This window comes from Venturia canescens, chromosome 9, assembly GCF_019457755.1.
Source record: "Venturia canescens isolate UGA chromosome 9, ASM1945775v1, whole genome shotgun sequence".
Taxonomy (NCBI): domain Eukaryota; kingdom Metazoa; phylum Arthropoda; class Insecta; order Hymenoptera; family Ichneumonidae; genus Venturia; species Venturia canescens.
Window position 1 is genome coordinate 11,352,379 of NC_057429.1, and position 18,030 is coordinate 11,370,408.

Here is an 18,030-nt window from a genome sequence, read left to right on the forward strand (position 1 = left end):
GCTTGGCTATTAGACACCCAATGACGAGAAAAATCTTCCCATTTTGTGCCGTTTCATTGGAATAGATGACGGCGTATCGGGGAGTGATCGCAAGAATCTTTGAATATTTTTGTCGAAGATATCGAGATCGAACTTGCGTCAGAGTTTTCGAATCCTATTTTCAAGAGCAAAAGAATTATGCATCGAAAACTGCAATGAGTCCGGACCAAGATAAAAAGGCTCGTCGTCGATGAAAAATCATTTTTGCTGGATCAACTAATCGTGGGAAAGAAAATGAGGAGATTCATTGACTCAACGACAATTAAGTTGATTTCGTCGCCCAATTAGCTCCTTCAAATGTTTCCTTGAACCAACGAATCTTCGAATGTGTTATAATTAACCTGGATTCTCTTGCGGAAGAAGAAAAAAAAATCGTTAAATAATTTATCGATTGTAAGTCCGGCGATAAATTCGGTATAGTTTCAGAGCTATTTTGTGTGGGGAGGTTCGCGGTGTCAAGTTCTACGCCAGGGGCTGAGCCCGAAGGTGTAAGTCTTTAGGTGGCATTTCATGAATAAACCACGAGGAATGGTTGCTCCGTTGACGCTTCCGACCCTCGAGTATCCATAGAATCTACGCTTATCAATTCGCTCATGACCAACACTTCGTACGAATCGACCCTCCGTATCTGGTCGATTGTTCCTCGGAACAATTTTACTACGGACAATGCGATTGTAAAAACCGCAGGAAAAGACCTGGCGAATAATCTAGCGATAAGAAAAACTCTATTTTTAAGCAGCTTAAAGTTCAAGCTGGCTTTACTTTCTCATGAAATTCTTAGGTTACCCCTCGAACGAGGATCGCATACGCGATTCGAACTACGCACGAACTACACCGCGTGTCCTTTAATTAAGCGCAAACTTTGCCACATCGGTAGTTCGAGCTATTCAAGTGTCTTTCAAGTCAGGTTCCGTTGGAACTGAACGCGGCTCGTTTTCTGACGTTGGATTGGATTGTCCGAACCTAGTCGGGGCCGCATCCCGATGCATCCGGTTGCGCTGACGTTTAGTCTTCGCAATTCCTCCGTTGCTTTGATTCGAGCAGGTGCAGACTATTAAGGAGGCTACTCGGTTACCTAACTAGTCATAAAAATGTTGGACCATCGTCTGACCGAGTGGTAGTTCATCTGTCAACGTCGCTTTTCGTTTTCACGTGGGCGCGTTTATGTGTGTTCAAAAAGAGATCATGTGTCATTGACAGTTCAACAGCTGCGTGGAATACATTAGTTCTCAAGAAAAAGACTTTGCTTTGTAGGAAAATATGTATGGAAGTAAAAGAGTTCTTCTCAATTTGGGTACTCACTCAATGATTTCGTCGGGGGAGGCTGGAGATTTTTATTAATTTTGTTCTTTTTTACAAAAGTTTTGAAAACTGAGACAATATTGTTTTTTCAATTTACAGGTTTTATTTATTTACTTAAGCACGGTTTGTTTTGAATATACGTTCGTATATATGAATGATACATTCGTAACGTGGTCACAGCACAATTTGTTTTCAAAATAAATTAAAATTTAAGCGCGTGTCCGGAACGTGGGACCAATGGAAAATCGTTAAAACTTGATGTTTGATTTTTTGCTAAAAAACGATTTGCATTAAAAAATGTCAAGATCTCCCAACTGATTATCATCATTGGACACGTCTATTAACTGCTAGAAAAGGAAAAAACATTCTGCCGCCATTCTTCGGAAAAGTTGCACTTCTTAATATTTACCTCAATTTGTTTGTAAATTTATTATATTGATAGTCATTCTGACTCGTATCCTTCCAGCAAAAAAAGTTTTCGAACGTGTTTGCCAGTCTGCACGGGCATTGCTGATCCATACACTCGACTTTCAAATAACGCGCACATAACCTCGAATATGAGAGGTTGCAACATCTCTAATGACGCTCTGGAAAGAAGCGAGTGTCATGCCTTATTTTATTAAGGATATATTGCACAGGCGATACAATGTTGCCATGCTAAACCATGCTAAAAACATAAAAAAATTCAAAATGATCAGAATTTTATAAAATTTGGTGAACATATTCTTTAGTGCTAGATTTGACAATACAAATTTTTTAAGATTTTTCTTCTGTACAGTTATCGAGTAATTGATCACTAAAGTTCACGTGTATAAGCATAGCGTTTCCATATATATAGGTATACATTCCAGGCATAAGAAATCTGCTTTAATGCGTAATTACTCGATAACTAAACAGAAGAAAATTTTGAAAAAATTTGTGTTTTCACACTTGATGTTGAAGAACATTATCACCAAATTTGATCAATTTCTAATTATTTCGACTTTTGTATCATTCACCCTTAATTACTCCTGTCATAAGTCACCTTCGATTAAATTTGAAGCCGGATAAGTAATTGAAAATATTTAATCTCTCTACTGTTCAAATTTTGTTCCATCCTTTCCATCAATAACGGAGACATGAGGAAAAATGTACAGCTACTCCGTGATTTCTCATAAGAGGCCATGTTAACGTGGCTTGTCGAAGCAGAAAAGAAATTACGGATATTTCGCATTGCAACCCACCGCGAGTTCAAAAATTTGTACGAATGACTTTTACATCACAATTTAACATTCTATAAGTTTCGTATTTTTCTGTCCATTAATACTATTTCCTGCTTAACTTGCTCAACAAAATAACTGGATTCGTTTAGTGACGCCGAGTGTCAATTTAACACCTGCTGGTGACACTATTGCGAAGGTTGCAGAAAGTTAATAAAGAATGAGAAGCAGCGCATGTAGAGTGTGAGCTCGATTACACCTGACGCGATGCAACTGCGAAGGTTGCGAACTTTTGATTCCCGAAGAGGCGTCCAGCTATAGTCTTTGAACTCGAGTACCAGAGGTCACGAGCGCTGGAATTCAAAACTGTCATTCATCGCCAATGAAGCAAACGTGGTCGCTTATCCGAGACGAATCGATTTTCATTCTCAAATGCCACCACCCGCAGACGCGTTGCTCCCAAGCAAGTTGATTTTACAAGCATCAATCATTTAACATCCTACTTGAATCAACTGGGTAGTTGCATCCTGGTGAATTTTTCAACTCCCTCGTTGGCAGGGATTCGTGTCCCGATCAATAGCGCAGTCGCAAGTGACCCTGCACCAAAATTACTGTTGTGTTTAATAAAAACCTGCCACCCAATCTAGTTGCCAAGAAGAGTTTTGTGACTTCACCAAGGACCCCCGAGTGGAACCAATAAACGACGGTGCCTCAACGACGATCGTCCTGAAATTCTTACACGTGCCTTCTCACATCTGAATCTGAGGGAAGAAATATTAAATTCGACTTTAATCGCGTGTGAACATGTATTTCAGTAATATTCCCTTAGGCCTGCGATGTTATCCACATTGATCCGATATTCATCCAATGTAGTGAGCGATATCTGAACGTTGAAAACCTTAAATATTTTACCCTAATCGCCAGAATCCAATTTATGAATCCGTCAAGTTCCTGGTAGTGATCGGATCAGTAGATATTTATGCTTATCATCGATGCGCTAAGCTCTTGTTGTAAAAGTGGAAGGCAGCAATTAGGATTAAGAGCATGGATCAGTCGACTAACCTCGCTTGGAATTTTCGAAATTGCCTTTGTCAGGCTACGCAGGGCGATGGCAAAAATGGGCTGACAGAGCTTTTTTTCATGGTCAAACTGTGTCAAAGAATGCGATATACTGACTGATACCTTAATAAGGTTTGGCATAAGTTACAAGCGTATCGACGGTTAGTTGGATTAGTTGGATCCGTTGACATGCGGCAGTTTCATTTGCAGATTTGAAAATTACCGAATTGAGTATGGAAACATTGAATATCGTAATCAATTAAGGAGTTCAGTCAATAACGAGTCTTCGTTAGAATGATAAATCGAAGATCAACCCTCGAGCTTGGTGCCCAGCGATGGGAAATGTACACCGACCGAACCATGCTGCGAAGACACGAGCCAGATTTTACGGTATCAAAGTAGTCAGTGATGACTGGATGAACTCTGCTCATGCCTTAAAAACTTCACCCTATTAGTTCATCGGTTCATCTTCCATGCTTGCAAAATTGGTCGATGCTGAAAAACAGAAAAAAATTAAATTCTGTAATGTTCCGTGGGACAAGAATGTAAATGACATTGGCCATGTGTCATTGGACACGGAAACGAATTGGGATTGTTCGAAGGTCATGTGTCAATACTGGGCCATAGCCAGTTCTCATCCATAATTATGGGCCTCAGACGTCGTTATGGGCACAGTTTTCATCGTGATCAACTAATTTTTTCGGATCCCTTATGTAAGCATCCGGCATTCTAACTATTCCAATGGCTATTTTTTCACGTTCGTAAAAAACGCTTTCGTAAGCGGTGTATTTTGCATTTGAAGTAAATCACAGCACGGCAAAATAAATGTCGTGAACACTCATCGCGTCTAGCATGAAAACAAGAACAATCGATGCGAGTTTACAAGAGAATCGGCACGACGAGCAAAGTTTAAACGTATAAATAAATAGTAAGAGCTCGTTTTTGAGTGCGCTTTGGTTTATTCACTATAAAAATATACACACATTATATACAAGTACGTGGCTCAGACTTAGAACGGAAGCAACCGTTGGCTCAGACGTCTGCCAAGTGGCCATAGCTTCGTCTAACTCTGATGGCCACTTTGGAGAACTGTCATCAGCACCAGCCGGTATCTATTTATCCTAGTTTATGCTCATAATTACTCAGCTCAAATCCAGCTTCACCGGAGCTGAACTTCCATGATTACCAATACAGAGTGCCACGTTCACAGTCCCAAAACTACTTTACCAGACCTGGTGGTAGTGACTCTTGATCGGATGACCTCCGTGGACAGCAACCGGGACTGGGTATGGTTTGGGCACATGATACGGAACGGCAACATGGACTGGGTAAGGTCGATCCACGTGGACGATCTTCTCAACGGGGACCGGGTATGGCCGCGGCACAGGAACCGGGACCGCATAAGGCCGATCGACAGGTACGGCGACGTGTTTTTCCACCGGTACTGCGACCGGTCGATCGACGGGTACGGGAATGTGTCTGTCAACTGGAACAGGAACCGGTCGATCAACGTGGACTGGATAAGGCTTTGGAACCGGAACAGCGACTGGAACTGGATAAGGTCGATCGACGTGAACCGGCACCGGCACGTGCTTCGTGACGGTTTGGTAGACCGGCACGGCCACTGGGACTGGATGGGGCACCGGCTGCGGCACTGGAACTGCCTGGGGAACTGGAACTGGCACCCCAACTGGCTGGGGAACTGGCACTGCGGCTGGAAGCAAAAAGCAGAAGAACATGAACTGCTTTTACTCGGTTCCATCGTCATCGAACACCGGTGAAATAGTTGGGATTAAGTCTCGCTTTGGCACTCCGGAAATGATAATACTCCGGAGTGACATATCGGACTCAGGGTTTGTCAAAATTGCAACAACGTCGTGTCGCGTTCTTTCGCTCATACCACGAAAGCTGCTGGAATCAATTACGATTGGCCAGCTCTGGAGGAGATTTCCAACACCGAGAAACTAGGATTTTACTTAATAAAGAGAATTTTTGGTGACGAGTGAGATGGACTTATGAGTCAAATTTATAAGCTTGCTTGTCATTGTTGCATTTTATTGATTCTTCGATGATATGTTTTAAACTTCCAATAGGATTTCGCATCACCAGTCTTCATACCTGCTTTTCGTTATAACACTTAATTTAGATTCGACATTTTTTTTCTGAACCAAATATCCGAATTCGATTAAGGAGAAACATCAGCCTGTTTTCTTTGTTTATACGGGATTAAGCCCGAAGAATACGTCATTTTTAGGTGGAATTTAATGTTCGTTAAATTTCAAACTATGGAATAGTACTTTTTTTCTAACATGTCACCATGTTTTATTTGTTTTTGAGTATGAAAAGATGGGGCCTGTGGAGTTCCTTCCTATGCGTACGTGTTAAATACTCGAACTTTGAAAATCATTTACTAAAAAATGGCTGAATAAATTGGAGAGGTTATAGAAAATATATCCAAAAATGTATCTTAAAAATTTCATTAATCTATCACCATTTTTCTCAAGCTCATGTTCCTCCTTGAATCAATTGTTAATTATTATTAGCAGCTGATAAAAATATCGCCGAACACTTAAGACAAGCTAAAACCTAAATCCATGTGGTTTTCACCATCGATCTTTTCTCGTACCGAAAGATAAATTTTCCTACTTTCTTCATTTACTGTGCGTTACACTGCGTTACTGAATCTGATTCATCAAACGTGTCATAGGCTTTTACACGTTGTTTTGGGTTAATTGTCTACGATAAAACGATTATTTAAATAAATCAAATCAATTAGTAACGAATGCAAATTAGTGTCCAAACTCATTTAACGAAACGTCCGGCATTCCAGTCCACGTTAGGGCACCTTATACGGTCCAGGTACTTACCGACTGGATGGGCAACAAAGGGTTCCGGGTGATGATGGTGGTGATGGAAATCCCGGCCGAGCACGTGTTCCGGATGTCCATGCGCCAGTGGGGCAGGTACTTCGTGAATCGGGGCTGCGTCATGAGCGGGTGGACCATAAACAGCGGACGGTTGAATCTCCTGATGGGCATGATGGTGATGTCCGTATGCAAGGTTAACGAGACCACGCTTGCCGTGCTTCTTCAAAGCTTCAGAATCATTTTTGTCTTTCGGGTCTACCCTGATGGCAGCGCTGACTCCGAAAAGCAGAGTCACGATCTGCAGAGCACAAAAAAACGTTTTCCAATTGTAACAAACTAAATAGCACCTTGTCAAATGAGCACAATTATTGATGCGATGAAAAATAATGAGTACCAGAATGAACTTCATGGCAAACGGTTCTTCGCACGAGCGTGGACGAATTGAAACTGACTTTGCTCATCAATATTGACCTCCATAAGTATTTATAGGCCGAGCATATCCTGCATTAAAAATGAGACGACGATTCCTCGCACTGATAGGCCTCCGCCGATTCAAATGCGTAACTTTCCCCGCCTCTAATCTTGGACCTTCGCCAAAAACGCGTTTAATTGTTACGATGGGAACGCTACGATTTTTCTTCGCGCCCTCACAATGGCAAGTGTGGATTGTCAATTCGCGGCGTTATTACGTACTTGGGGATTAATCATCGATTGCTTCTGTAATCAATTTACTATAATACTTGGCAATTAATACTCTAAGAGGAAGATCCCTGACGATTGTGTTGTGGAATACATTTAAAATTGTACAAAATGTAAACAATTTTCCACGAAAATCTATTTGTCGGTAGAAACAAATGAGAAGAATATTCGATCAACTAAATCAATGTTCATTTTTTCAAATTGCGTCATATCAATCGGGCACATCAAATTCTTTGTGAGATTAACGCTCGCCATTTGGGGAGGGAAAGCTTTGAGCGTGTAACAATGTTAGAAACTTTTTGAACTACGTCAATGCTGTCAAAACAAATCTTCATTTGGAGTAGCGAGGGCCATACGAAAAAAGTTAAGAAAAGCCGAAATTCCTACTCTTCTTCGCAATTAGTTTCAGGGTGTTTTTGTCTCCATGGATACATAAGTATCCAAGGGCCAAAAAGTTTTCGTAAGCGCACGAAAACCTCCGCGTGCTAAGATCCGCTAACCGATTCAACGAATTTTAAGCACAAAATCGAAAGTTCGTGATTCACACGGCATCGAGGTGACCAAATGAAAAACTGTGTTAAATAACAGGTCACGTATCGATCCGGAGGCGATTGAAAAATTCGTAGAAATAAAAGTGGCGAGTAATTCAATCTCGTGTGAAAACTCGCGGAGATTTTTTCTTAGTGTGAAGTGGTCAGAACGTTAAGATTCGATAGTCACTTTTTTCAATCGCCTTTCAGCCAGATTGATCATGACTTCGGAGTCAAAAAGAGTCCAAAATAATTTTACTTTCAGCTGTTCTGATTTACGTTTACGTTGCCACATTTTCGAATACTATATTTCGTCGTTGTTACAATTTTCAACCGGAAATCAAAACTTTTTTGTATGATTATTTTGTTGAAAATCCTAAAATAGGTAATCATTTATCCCAAAATAGGATTTTTAATGAATAATCTTGGATTTTGGGCGAGAAAAACCGTGTTCACGGCACTTTCAGTCGACCTTTTTCCATAAACGACGTGTACTCGGTGCTTCAAAATGCTCGAGTTTTCAATTTAAATACAAAATAACTAGATCGTCAATTTAGTGATGATCTAGTTTTTCGAGATCGAATGATAGTTGTCTCCGAGACTTTTTCCTCCAACTATTCTTTTTATAGTTTCGATTGATCGTTATCGTCATCGCTATTTTTCCTTTTTCTGGGTAAATCTAAAAAACTACGTTAAGATTGTAATTCTCAATTTTTTATTCATTCCACTGCTGCACGGAGAGAAAAAAATATTAAGAACTACTATGCCGCCATAGTCTTAGGATTCTATATCGCCCATTTTGGACGTTTTTACCAAAAACATTGCAATGTCCAAGCAAATTCCGAATAAAAACTTTTAAATTGCGTATTTTGCTCTGACCACGGTTTAAACTGTGTTATTTTTTTGTAAGTAGCTGACCGACGAAACATCGTAAAATTTATGTTGACTCGATGATGATGATGATCAGTAAAGTAGAATTATTAATGCCCTTTTGCTATGGTTAGTACTGTTTTCACAATCGAAATTTACAGTTGAACATAGTCGAATTCGAGGAACTCGAACACAAGCATCGATGACCCGCCAAAGTGTTTAAGGAAGTTGAGGCCGTACAGACATTTTTTTACCCAAAAGTTATGACCTGTACCTTTCAAAAGTTAGGCCAATTTACAGTTTGGCAATGTTGCATACACTTTAAAGAAAAGTTTGGGAAAAAAAGACGAAAAACTGGTGAAAGCTCAGTCGAAAACACGGACGGTGACGATCCTAGTCTCAAAAAACTGCACGGGAAACAGATTATTATTAATATAATCTCAGCAAATCTCCTAATAAATCTGAAAAAAAATTGACATTTTTCGGCAAGCCTTGCTCATGTTGCCCAAGAAGCTTCATATTTTTAACATCATTTTTAACGAAGATATCACTAAATGGGTCTTGACTTCCATAAGGTTACATGTGTTATTTGGCCCAAATTGTTATTGATTTTTCTCAGCAACGACGTTCCTAAACTGTCTGAAAATTTAACTGATTTTTTTTGACACTTCACTTTATAAGATGCAATCGGTTTAAAAGCGATGACATAATTTTCATTCTAATGCCTCAACTTCCTTAAAAATTTACTACGTTACATAGTAGATTTTCATTCGCGCTTGTACGACATTCCTAATAATTAATAAATATTACAATATAGAGTCCCACTCCTACCCCACCATAGTATTTTTACTGGAATTTTCTCTCCGTGCAGTTGAACACCTCCAACAAGGTGACATCAAAGTTTATACCTCAACAATAACGCGGGCGTGACCGCAGGGTTGCTTTCATTGCATAGTTCTTCGCACACATTTACGAAGTGCAGCGAAAATTGTTGTTTCGTTTGGCACTCATTTTTTAGCCTGATGTCAGGTATTATATGATGGCGAATATATTTTTATTGCTATAGATCTGTGCATGGATATCCGAAGCACAGCGTCGATTATGCGATCGTCGTAGTGTCAGGTCCCCTCTATTATGAATAATGAATGACGCGTACGAGTGAACTCGACGCCTTCCCTAGAAGTGGCTCGATCGCGTTAGAAAATGAAAGTCAAGAAAGTAGTAACCGTAGTGCAAGTGGCTCTGTCCAACGCGGAAGGCTCGACTCCCTTTCTCCCCGCACTTTTCCCCGGTCGATCACAGCGAATCGACGCATTTACACTACGCTCTATAATTTACAAAACGAATTTACTCCATATTCACCCGCGGTAATGATGTATGCCGTGACGACAATACTCTGTACCTTCCCTCGAGCTAATGCCAGCCGGCAGATATTCTTTCAATATCTGTTTTCAAACAGGCGGAGCATGCTGGTAGTTTCCACCCACAAATAACGTCTAATCGATTGAATTAGAATCTCGTTTAATCGGATTATTTTGTCGTTTTTTTTCAACACGATTTTTCCTTCGAATAATTAATTTTAATGGATTCAGGATTATTTTATGTGGATTCAATTCACTTTTAATGGATTCAGGACTGTACTGCGGCATGGGAATATGTGTTTTATTAAAATAATATGAAATTTTTTTAGCCACCTTTAGCAAAAAAATGTATGAAAAATAAAGTAGAAAAAAAAATTTTTTATCTCCAAGCTCATACGCCACCGTGCACTGAGAAAAAAAATTGTTGATTCAACAACAATTGATGCTATTGGAAGGATTTTCTTCATTTAACTGCAATATTTTTGGAGAGAATGAATTTGCAGTTTGATCTAAGACTATTTTATTTTTTTCAATCATGTTTAACCTTGTGATGATGATATAATTCATTGATACCCCGGAATGCCACATTTCGATGTTGCAATGACGTTTTTTTCTCAGTGTAATATTGCGTGTTTTTATGTTTTCTATTCATAAAAAACATAGATAAAAAAATTCAGCCTGATTTGGACTGTTGATTGACGAGAATTTTGATACTTTTTTACTTCGATTCTTCAGGAGCAGAAATAATCGAGCTCGAAGCTCCAAAATATCACTTGTGAATACTGAAACGGTGTCGAGTGAGCTCGCCCATAAACTGACAAAATCCTTTAGACTTTTCAACAAAGATTCAATGAAGAATATTTACTAATTTCAACGCGGCCCCTGTCTTTATGCCGACTTTGGTCGAAATTGGCAAAATTTGTTGAAAATTTATAAAAACATAATTATATTTAAGCTAGCAAAGTTGGCCAATCAGCGAAAGTTTTATCCCCGCTCCCATGATGCGAGATGCTTAAAAAAAACGATCAAAATGAGTTTAATGCAGAAATAAAAGAACTTTTTAGCAACAAAAAATTTCACATTCCACCACTGAAAACGGAGATTTTCATTCTTTCGGTGACACTAAAAATTAATTTTGTTTTCATCGAAAGGGGATGTTGAAAGTGTTTTTTTTTTTTTTTACTATTCCGACTCTCATTTTTTTAGCATAATTCCTCAAAGATTTATTCCTCACGATCGGGGACACGTTCGAAAAATTTCAGGACGTTTCGCGCCACGTGTGGTGGCTGCAATAAGAACCTTGAAGCAGGTACCCGAATAAATGAACCCAAATAGAACTTCATTCTCCATTTGAATACATTTTTCCGACTGAATCGAACTAAAATTTCGTTATTATGAATTAAACCTCGTAAAATAAACACTTTTGAAATGTCTTATGGGTAAAAAAATGTACCAACAACGTGGAAAGTAGACAAAAAAATTTTTCTTCACAAGAGAATCCTAAGAATATAAAAAAACGATGTGAATCCTGCAGCGAGCAATGGTGCGAGGTTGTTACCATCAAAATAGGCGAAGAATTGCTATCGGCAATGAAAAAACAGTATGAATGAGCGTTTCGAAAATTGTTGTAAACCGTAATATGCCTGAGCAAATAAACGTCGGCGTTATTAATCAACAAAAAATATTTTTCCGATTCTATTTGCATAAAATTCGTTGATAATACTTTCTCAACGTTCATTTTCGTCCATAAGCACGCGCTGTGTTCGTTTCACCGGAAATCAAAGTTGACGACGACGAAAGAATAATAAAACCGGAAGTGGGTCAATGCGATATCGCCGCTTGTACTTGAGCCCGGTCACCCAACGCTCTGTTGGCCTGCAAAGGATGGAACTTTCGAGAATCGATCTGGAATCGAATCTCAAGAATGGAACATTATTTTTATACCTAAATTCGTATTATTCCATCGAGAGCGTGGAACAACCGTCACTTTTATATGGACCGGTTACATCGAAAGTTCACGATCCGCGATCGCGTCTACGGCCACGCCAACCGCGAGCCCGATCGTCAGGATTTTTTTGTCTTTCTAAACGCCCGGAAGTGCGGCATAACAATCTGTACGATGCCAAGCTTGGTAAGATTGTTAAATCCGGTCGGGGACGCGAATACAGAATCCCCGATCCGACTGGACCACTCTCGATCTTACGAGAGAATTATATCGATCGGGTAAATGTATAAAAGCGCTCGACTCGACGATCGAATTAAACAGTCCGCGTTAACAAGAGACAACGCAATGTTGAGGTTTCTGGTAAATAAACTGTTTCAAAGTTTCTTTTTTTTTTAACTTTTCCAATAATCTTTAAGGGGGTCACCCCGTGTGGCAGCCGAATTTTTTCGCTTTTTTCGCGATTTTTTTGCGGCGAGGAAAAAAAACATGGACTTTTGAAATTTGGAGGGTTTATTTATTGGTATTTCAACTCTATGATAGAATTTTTTAGTTCTGATATCTCGGGTAGATTCGGTGTAAAACTACTCCCGAGAAACCCATGCTTCTGCACGATTCCGGAGGATTGGTTGATCTGAGGTCAAAAAATCAAAGGGCGTTTTGATTTGTAAAGCAGTGGCTATCGCCTGAACTGAAATCATAAAAAAGTGTTAAAAATTGGAGGATTTTTGCGCTTTGAAACACAAATTTCAATTTTCTAAAATGCTTCAGAGCACGAAAACCTTTCAATTTTTAATATTACGTTTTTTCCTTTGCCGCGTAAAAAATCGTGGAGAAACCCCAAACAAATGGGGCTCCTCGGCAGCCGGAAATTCGGCAAAAAAATGTTGAAAATATTTCATATTCGAAAAGAAACACTTCAAAATCTTGCTCCGCCCACGAGTAAACGAGACCTTAACGACTTGCAGCTTTTACTGGCTCTCGTAAGTGGTTCCGCCTTCGGGGTGGAACCGGAAACGGAAAACGGTAAGCAGCGGAAGCGTGGAATTTTGAACGACGGCTGGGTTGGTATTTCAAATCCGTACGGCTATGGGCATGGCCAACCGTGGAGCGATAACAGCAACCCATGGAAAGCCCTTAAAGTCTCGTCAGGACTTCACCACAGTCACGGAGGGTATGAAATTTTTTAGACTTTTTCCTCAACTAATTTGAACGTAACTAAAGTTCGGTTTTCGTATTCAGTGCTCATGAATTTTTTTATGCTTTGTTGATCCACCGAAAAGGTGGACGTACGGAGGCGCAGACAAGTATCATTTCCACAAGCATGGACTCCACATACATCCTCACATACCATACGTAAACACACTTCCCATCTACATAACGAAGCACGTTGTGGTGGAAAAACCCGTCCCAGTGCCGGAACCCGTGTACATCGAGAAATCCTATCACGTACCAGTAGAAAAGATCGTTCCAGTACCGGTCGAGACAGTTATCCACAAAGCAGTACCAGTCCCAGTTCCGGTGCCGCAGGTAAGCTCATCTCTTCGAACTTCCGGTTCCACGTATTTGCGGAAGTACGTCATTGCCCTCTTCTGCACGATCCGGGACAGAGAAAAATTTCATTTTCATTATCCCCACTCTACACAACAAATTTTGGTGTTTGTCCTAAGTTCATTTCATGATTTTCTGGTTAACTATGCACAGAAACGAAGAAAAAATAACTTTGTTTCGTACAAAGTTTGCTTTTGTCATAGTTATGTACATTTTCCTGTTTTCGTAAGAATTTTCATGAATTTTGACAGATTCAAAAATATCAAGGGATAAAAGTGGAGTTCTTACATTCACGCAGTGTCTCCAGATGGCACTCGAGTGACAAATAACCGTTTTTGTACAAGCAGAGAGCATAGATTTACATGGAACAGCAGGGCCTGTGTTCATTTTCGAATTTTTTTGACTTTCTCACTTTTTTGTATGCTAGTTTGATAGTTGAAGTGAATCTAAATAATATCCATTTATATTTGTTGGTTTTATACAATTCTGAAGTTCGGAACGTTCGAGTTCAACGAAATTAACAAAAAAAACATTTGTAATTCTGCAATTTTTTATTTCACGAATCATTGACGTAAACTGGAAAACTACAAATTGCAAATTAGGCAGGTAACAGAATTGGAGAATAACTGGAATTGTTCGAGAGTTTTTTCAAATCATTTCGTTGGACTGGAACATTGCAAACTTCAGTGTCATCGTTTTATGATAAAATAAAAATTGAAATCACTGATTTTCAAAAGTATCGTTCAAACGTTCTCCTGAATACAAAAGCAAACTTTCTCATGCCATGTAACTTTTTCTCGTTCAAATATCATCCAATCTACCAAAATTTCTCAAGTGTCAACGTCAAATTTTGTGTTGACGAATTCAACGAATTTTCGGCTCTTTACAGCTCTACTCAAAAACAACGCTGCTCCTAACAGCTCTACTCTCAAATTTGAAAATCAATACGTCTCCTCTTTTGTCATTAATCTTCTGTGTCATCCGCCTAGAAATGTTAAAGAGTAGAGACGTGATTCGTACGTAAAATAAAAATCTTCGGAGTGGAAATGTTGTCGAGTAGATTTTTAAGAGTCGAGTTGTGTTGCAGCAAGTCAACAATTCTACTCTCAGTAATGTATTCAATAACAGTTCTCCTCTAAATACATGCTCAAAGAGCGAAGTTGTTATTGAACAGAGCTGTGACGATGTAGCTGCGAGTTAACAACTCTATCGACAGCCATTCTTGATAACAACTCCGCTCCTTAACAACTGCGAATCTGAGTAGAGAACCTCCACCCTCTTTAACATATCTACTCCGATGTGATATTAAAGATCATGGATTATACATGAGTGGACGTAGAGATGTTGTGAATTTCGGAGTAAAGATTTTAAGAGCAGAGTTCTTTTCGAGTAGAGCCGTAAAGAGGACGGTTGTTATTCTGCCGATTCGACGAGACATTGATCGATGCAACTAAAAAGTGAGCGATGGAGGTTGATCGATGAAAATTTTCTGGCTCTGGTCTCGGGCTCAAAAATGTTCACTTTCAAAAGAAATTGACGGACCTCCCAAATTTTCGGGGAGCGACAGGGATTCGATTAATGAAATAATCATAAGAATTCGATCGCTATTTCGGAACCTCGAAAATATTTACAAGCTTGACTTTACGAACGATACCCGAATCATTGAACTCAATTCTACAAAATTTCATCCTCTCGTACATTATGAAATTGGCCACTTCCCGGCTTCAATGCTCCGCGCCAGAGACCTTGGCCCAGGCCCGCCGGAGTATCGAGAATCGTGGTCGGATTTTGCCCTTAAGGAGGGTGGCTACCGACGATACAATGTTGCCATGCTAAACCATGTTAAATACATTAAAAATTTCAAAATTATAAGAATTTAATAAAATTTGGTGAACATATTCTTTAGGGACAAATTTGGCAATACAAATTTTTTAAGATTTTTCTTCTGTACAGTTATCGAGTAATTGGTCACTAAAGTTCAAGTGTATAAGCATAGCGTTTCCAAATATATAGGTATACATTTCGGGCATAAGAAATCTGCTTTAATGCGTAATTACTCGATAACTAAACAGAAGAAAATTTTGAAAAAAATGGTGTCTTCGCGCTTGATGTTGAAGAACATTATCACCAAATTTGATCAATTTCTTATCATTTTGACGAGTGTAGCCACCCTCCTTAAAAATTGAATTCGAGCCCTTAGAATTGAAGCGAGCCTCAAACTGGGCTTCGCAGGTCTCCAGCATCCGAAAGCCAAAGAGATTCATTAGCGAGCAAATCGATTCGACTTGTGTGTTGCGCAGGCGGTGCCGATTCCCATAAAGCATCCAGTGGCAGTGCCAGTCCCGATAAAGCATCCGGTGCCGGTGCCGGTGCAACATCCGTATCCGGTTCCGGTGAAGCACGCGGTTCCATTCCCGGTGCCAGTGCCATATCCGTTCCCGGCTTATCCTGGACCGTTTCATCATCACGGTGGACATTTCTACGGTGGGCATCACCACGGTTTGGGCGGCCATGGGGGTGGTGGGCACCACTATTATCCTCATCACTCGTTCGGCCACGGTTACGGGCATTCCTATCCCCACGGGCATTTCGGATTCGGACACGGGCATGCATTCGGTCACGGTTTTGCTCATGGACATGGCTTTGGGCACGAGTATCATGGCCATGGTCATGGCCACGGTCACGGTTATGGATTCTCGCATTTCAACGCTCACGATCACTACGCCTCTCCCCATGGACATGGCGAAAGTTTCAAAGCCAAACGCAGCAAGACTAATTCGGACAACTAGTGACCAAAGAGTTTCAAGTCTCGTCGTTAATGTTAAGTTCAAAATATTCATCGGCTGCAATCAAAAACAGATTTAAATACGTGTATATAAATATGTAACCTGAACAATCGTTATGATTATTGTATATATATATATATATATATAAATTAATGACATTTTTATGTCCCTGACTATGTATTCCATTTGCTGTTGATAATAAACCATATACCATTGTTGTTGAAGCCTTTTTGTCTCGTTAATCTTGACCTTTATTCGCAAAGGGGTATTTACCTTTTTTTAAAACTATTTTAAATTAATCCTGAAATCGTAATGAACCAGTTTTTTTTATATATTTTTATTTTTATAAAAAAAATTTTTTTTTTTAATTTTTTTATATATTTTTATTTTTTTTATAAGACCGAAAAGTGTCTTTTAAAATCCCTGACTATGTATTCCATTTGCTGTTGATAATAAACCATATACCATTGTTGTTGAAGCCTGTTTGTCTCGTTAATCTTGTCCTTTATTCGCAAAAGGGTATTTACCTTTTTTTAAAACTGTTTTAAATTAATCCTGAAATCGTAATGAACCAGTTTTTTTATATATTTTTTAAAAATTTTTTTATATATTTTTATTTTTTTTATAAGACCGAAAAGTGTCTTTTAAAATCCCTGACTATGTATTCCATTTGCTGTTGATAATAAACCATACACCATTTATTGTTGTTGAAACCTGTTTGTCTCGTTATCTTATTCTTTATTCGCAAAGGGGTATTTATCTTTTTTTTAAAACTGTTTTAAATTAATCCTGAAATCGTAATAAGCCAGTTTTTTAATATATTTTGATTTTTATTAAAAAAAAAATTTTTTTTTTAATTTTTTTATATATTTTTATTTATTTTATAAGACCGAAAAGTGTCTTAAAATCCCTGACTATGTATTCCATTTGCTGTTGTTAATAAACAACAGGTGAGGTCGATAGTGGAACAAAAGGGGTCCCTTTAAACTTTAAAAAACGCTCAATTGGGGTAATGCGGGTCACTGTGAAATCCGAGTTACTGGTTTAAAAAAATATCCAATCTGTGCCATAATATTGAAGAGAACGAGAGAGACTCGTTGCATCGATTCTTTGATTGATAGGACATTACACCTTTTTTGAAAACTATTTTAAATTCATCCTCAGATCGTAATGAACCAGTAGAATTTTTATTTTTATTTTTTAAATTATAGTTCTCTGATTATGGTTGTGCAGTGTTAAGTACGTATTGAATATTGCGAACTTTTTTTAAAATGCATATCAATCCAGTGAATGTCATACATATTTTATCGACTTATTTTGTGATGATGAATTTACCCGAAACGCCGGTGAATGAGAGTTAAATGAAATTAGCCAGCACGATTAAAGAGATTTTAATTGAAGGCATAAAGAAATACACGGGAATCAAAATTGAAGAAGACGAAACTCTAGTTTTTCAAAAACAATTCAAGCACCATGAGCCTGAAAGTATAGAAAAGAGAGAATTGGAATGGAATTGAATTTCATCTGATGAGCCGCAGATGACTCGCATTGTACAAAAAATGAAGATGAACTCTCGTTTGATTACGAGAAGAAAGCTGTGGAATATTAGAGAAGTGGAAAAACAAAAAATTTAAATATTCGTACAGTTTCACACCGTTTTAGAAAAGTAATTTATAAAACACAATTAAAACGTTGGGCTCATCATATAAATAAAGGGGTGGAACTTATAAAAAAAAATTTAATGAAATATCTCAATATACTTTAAGGAGCTTCGGTACAGTCGATACAATGTTGTCATGTTAAGCCATCTTGAGAAGATAAAAAA

The 18,030-nt window shown here is 38.7% G+C and overlaps 2 protein-coding genes across 2 annotated transcripts; one reads left to right on the top strand and one right to left on the bottom strand.

Annotated features, from left to right (window-relative positions):
• Nucleotides 1-4,556: 4,556 nt before the first annotated feature.
• On the bottom strand, nt 4,557-6,951 carry LOC122415949 (tetra-peptide repeat homeobox protein 1-like). Its single transcript, XM_043428561.1, has 3 exons — nt 6,861-6,951; nt 6,467-6,764; nt 4,557-5,313 (listed from the first exon to the last, which is right to left on the bottom strand). The coding sequence occupies exons 1-3, from the start codon at nt 6,873-6,875 to the stop codon at nt 4,823-4,825; spliced, it is 804 nt and encodes a 267-aa protein (XP_043284496.1). The 5' UTR covers nt 6,876-6,951; the 3' UTR covers nt 4,557-4,822.
• Nucleotides 6,952-12,202: 5,251 nt separating this feature from the next.
• LOC122415809 (protein pygopus-like) lies at nt 12,203-16,354 on the top strand. The gene is made up of 4 exons (XM_043428294.1): nt 12,203-12,231; nt 12,837-13,042; nt 13,152-13,398; nt 15,720-16,354. The coding sequence occupies exons 1-4, from the start codon at nt 12,217-12,219 to the stop codon at nt 16,206-16,208; spliced, it is 957 nt and encodes a 318-aa protein (XP_043284229.1). The 5' UTR covers nt 12,203-12,216; the 3' UTR covers nt 16,209-16,354.
• The last annotated feature ends 1,676 nt before the right edge of the window (nt 16,355-18,030 follow it).

Coding starts and splice junctions, on each gene's coding strand:
- LOC122415949 (XM_043428561.1), bottom strand. Junction 5,314..6,466: donor CTTTGTTGCCCATCCAGTCG/GTAAGTACCTGG, acceptor TTTTGCTTCCAG/CCGCAGTGCCAGTTCCCCAG.
- LOC122415809 (XM_043428294.1), top strand. Junction 13,043..13,151: donor CTTCACCACAGTCACGGAGG/GTATGAAATTTT, acceptor TCCACCGAAAAG/GTGGACGTACGGAGGCGCAG. Junction 13,399..15,719: donor TCCCAGTTCCGGTGCCGCAG/GTAAGCTCATCT, acceptor TGTGTTGCGCAG/GCGGTGCCGATTCCCATAAA.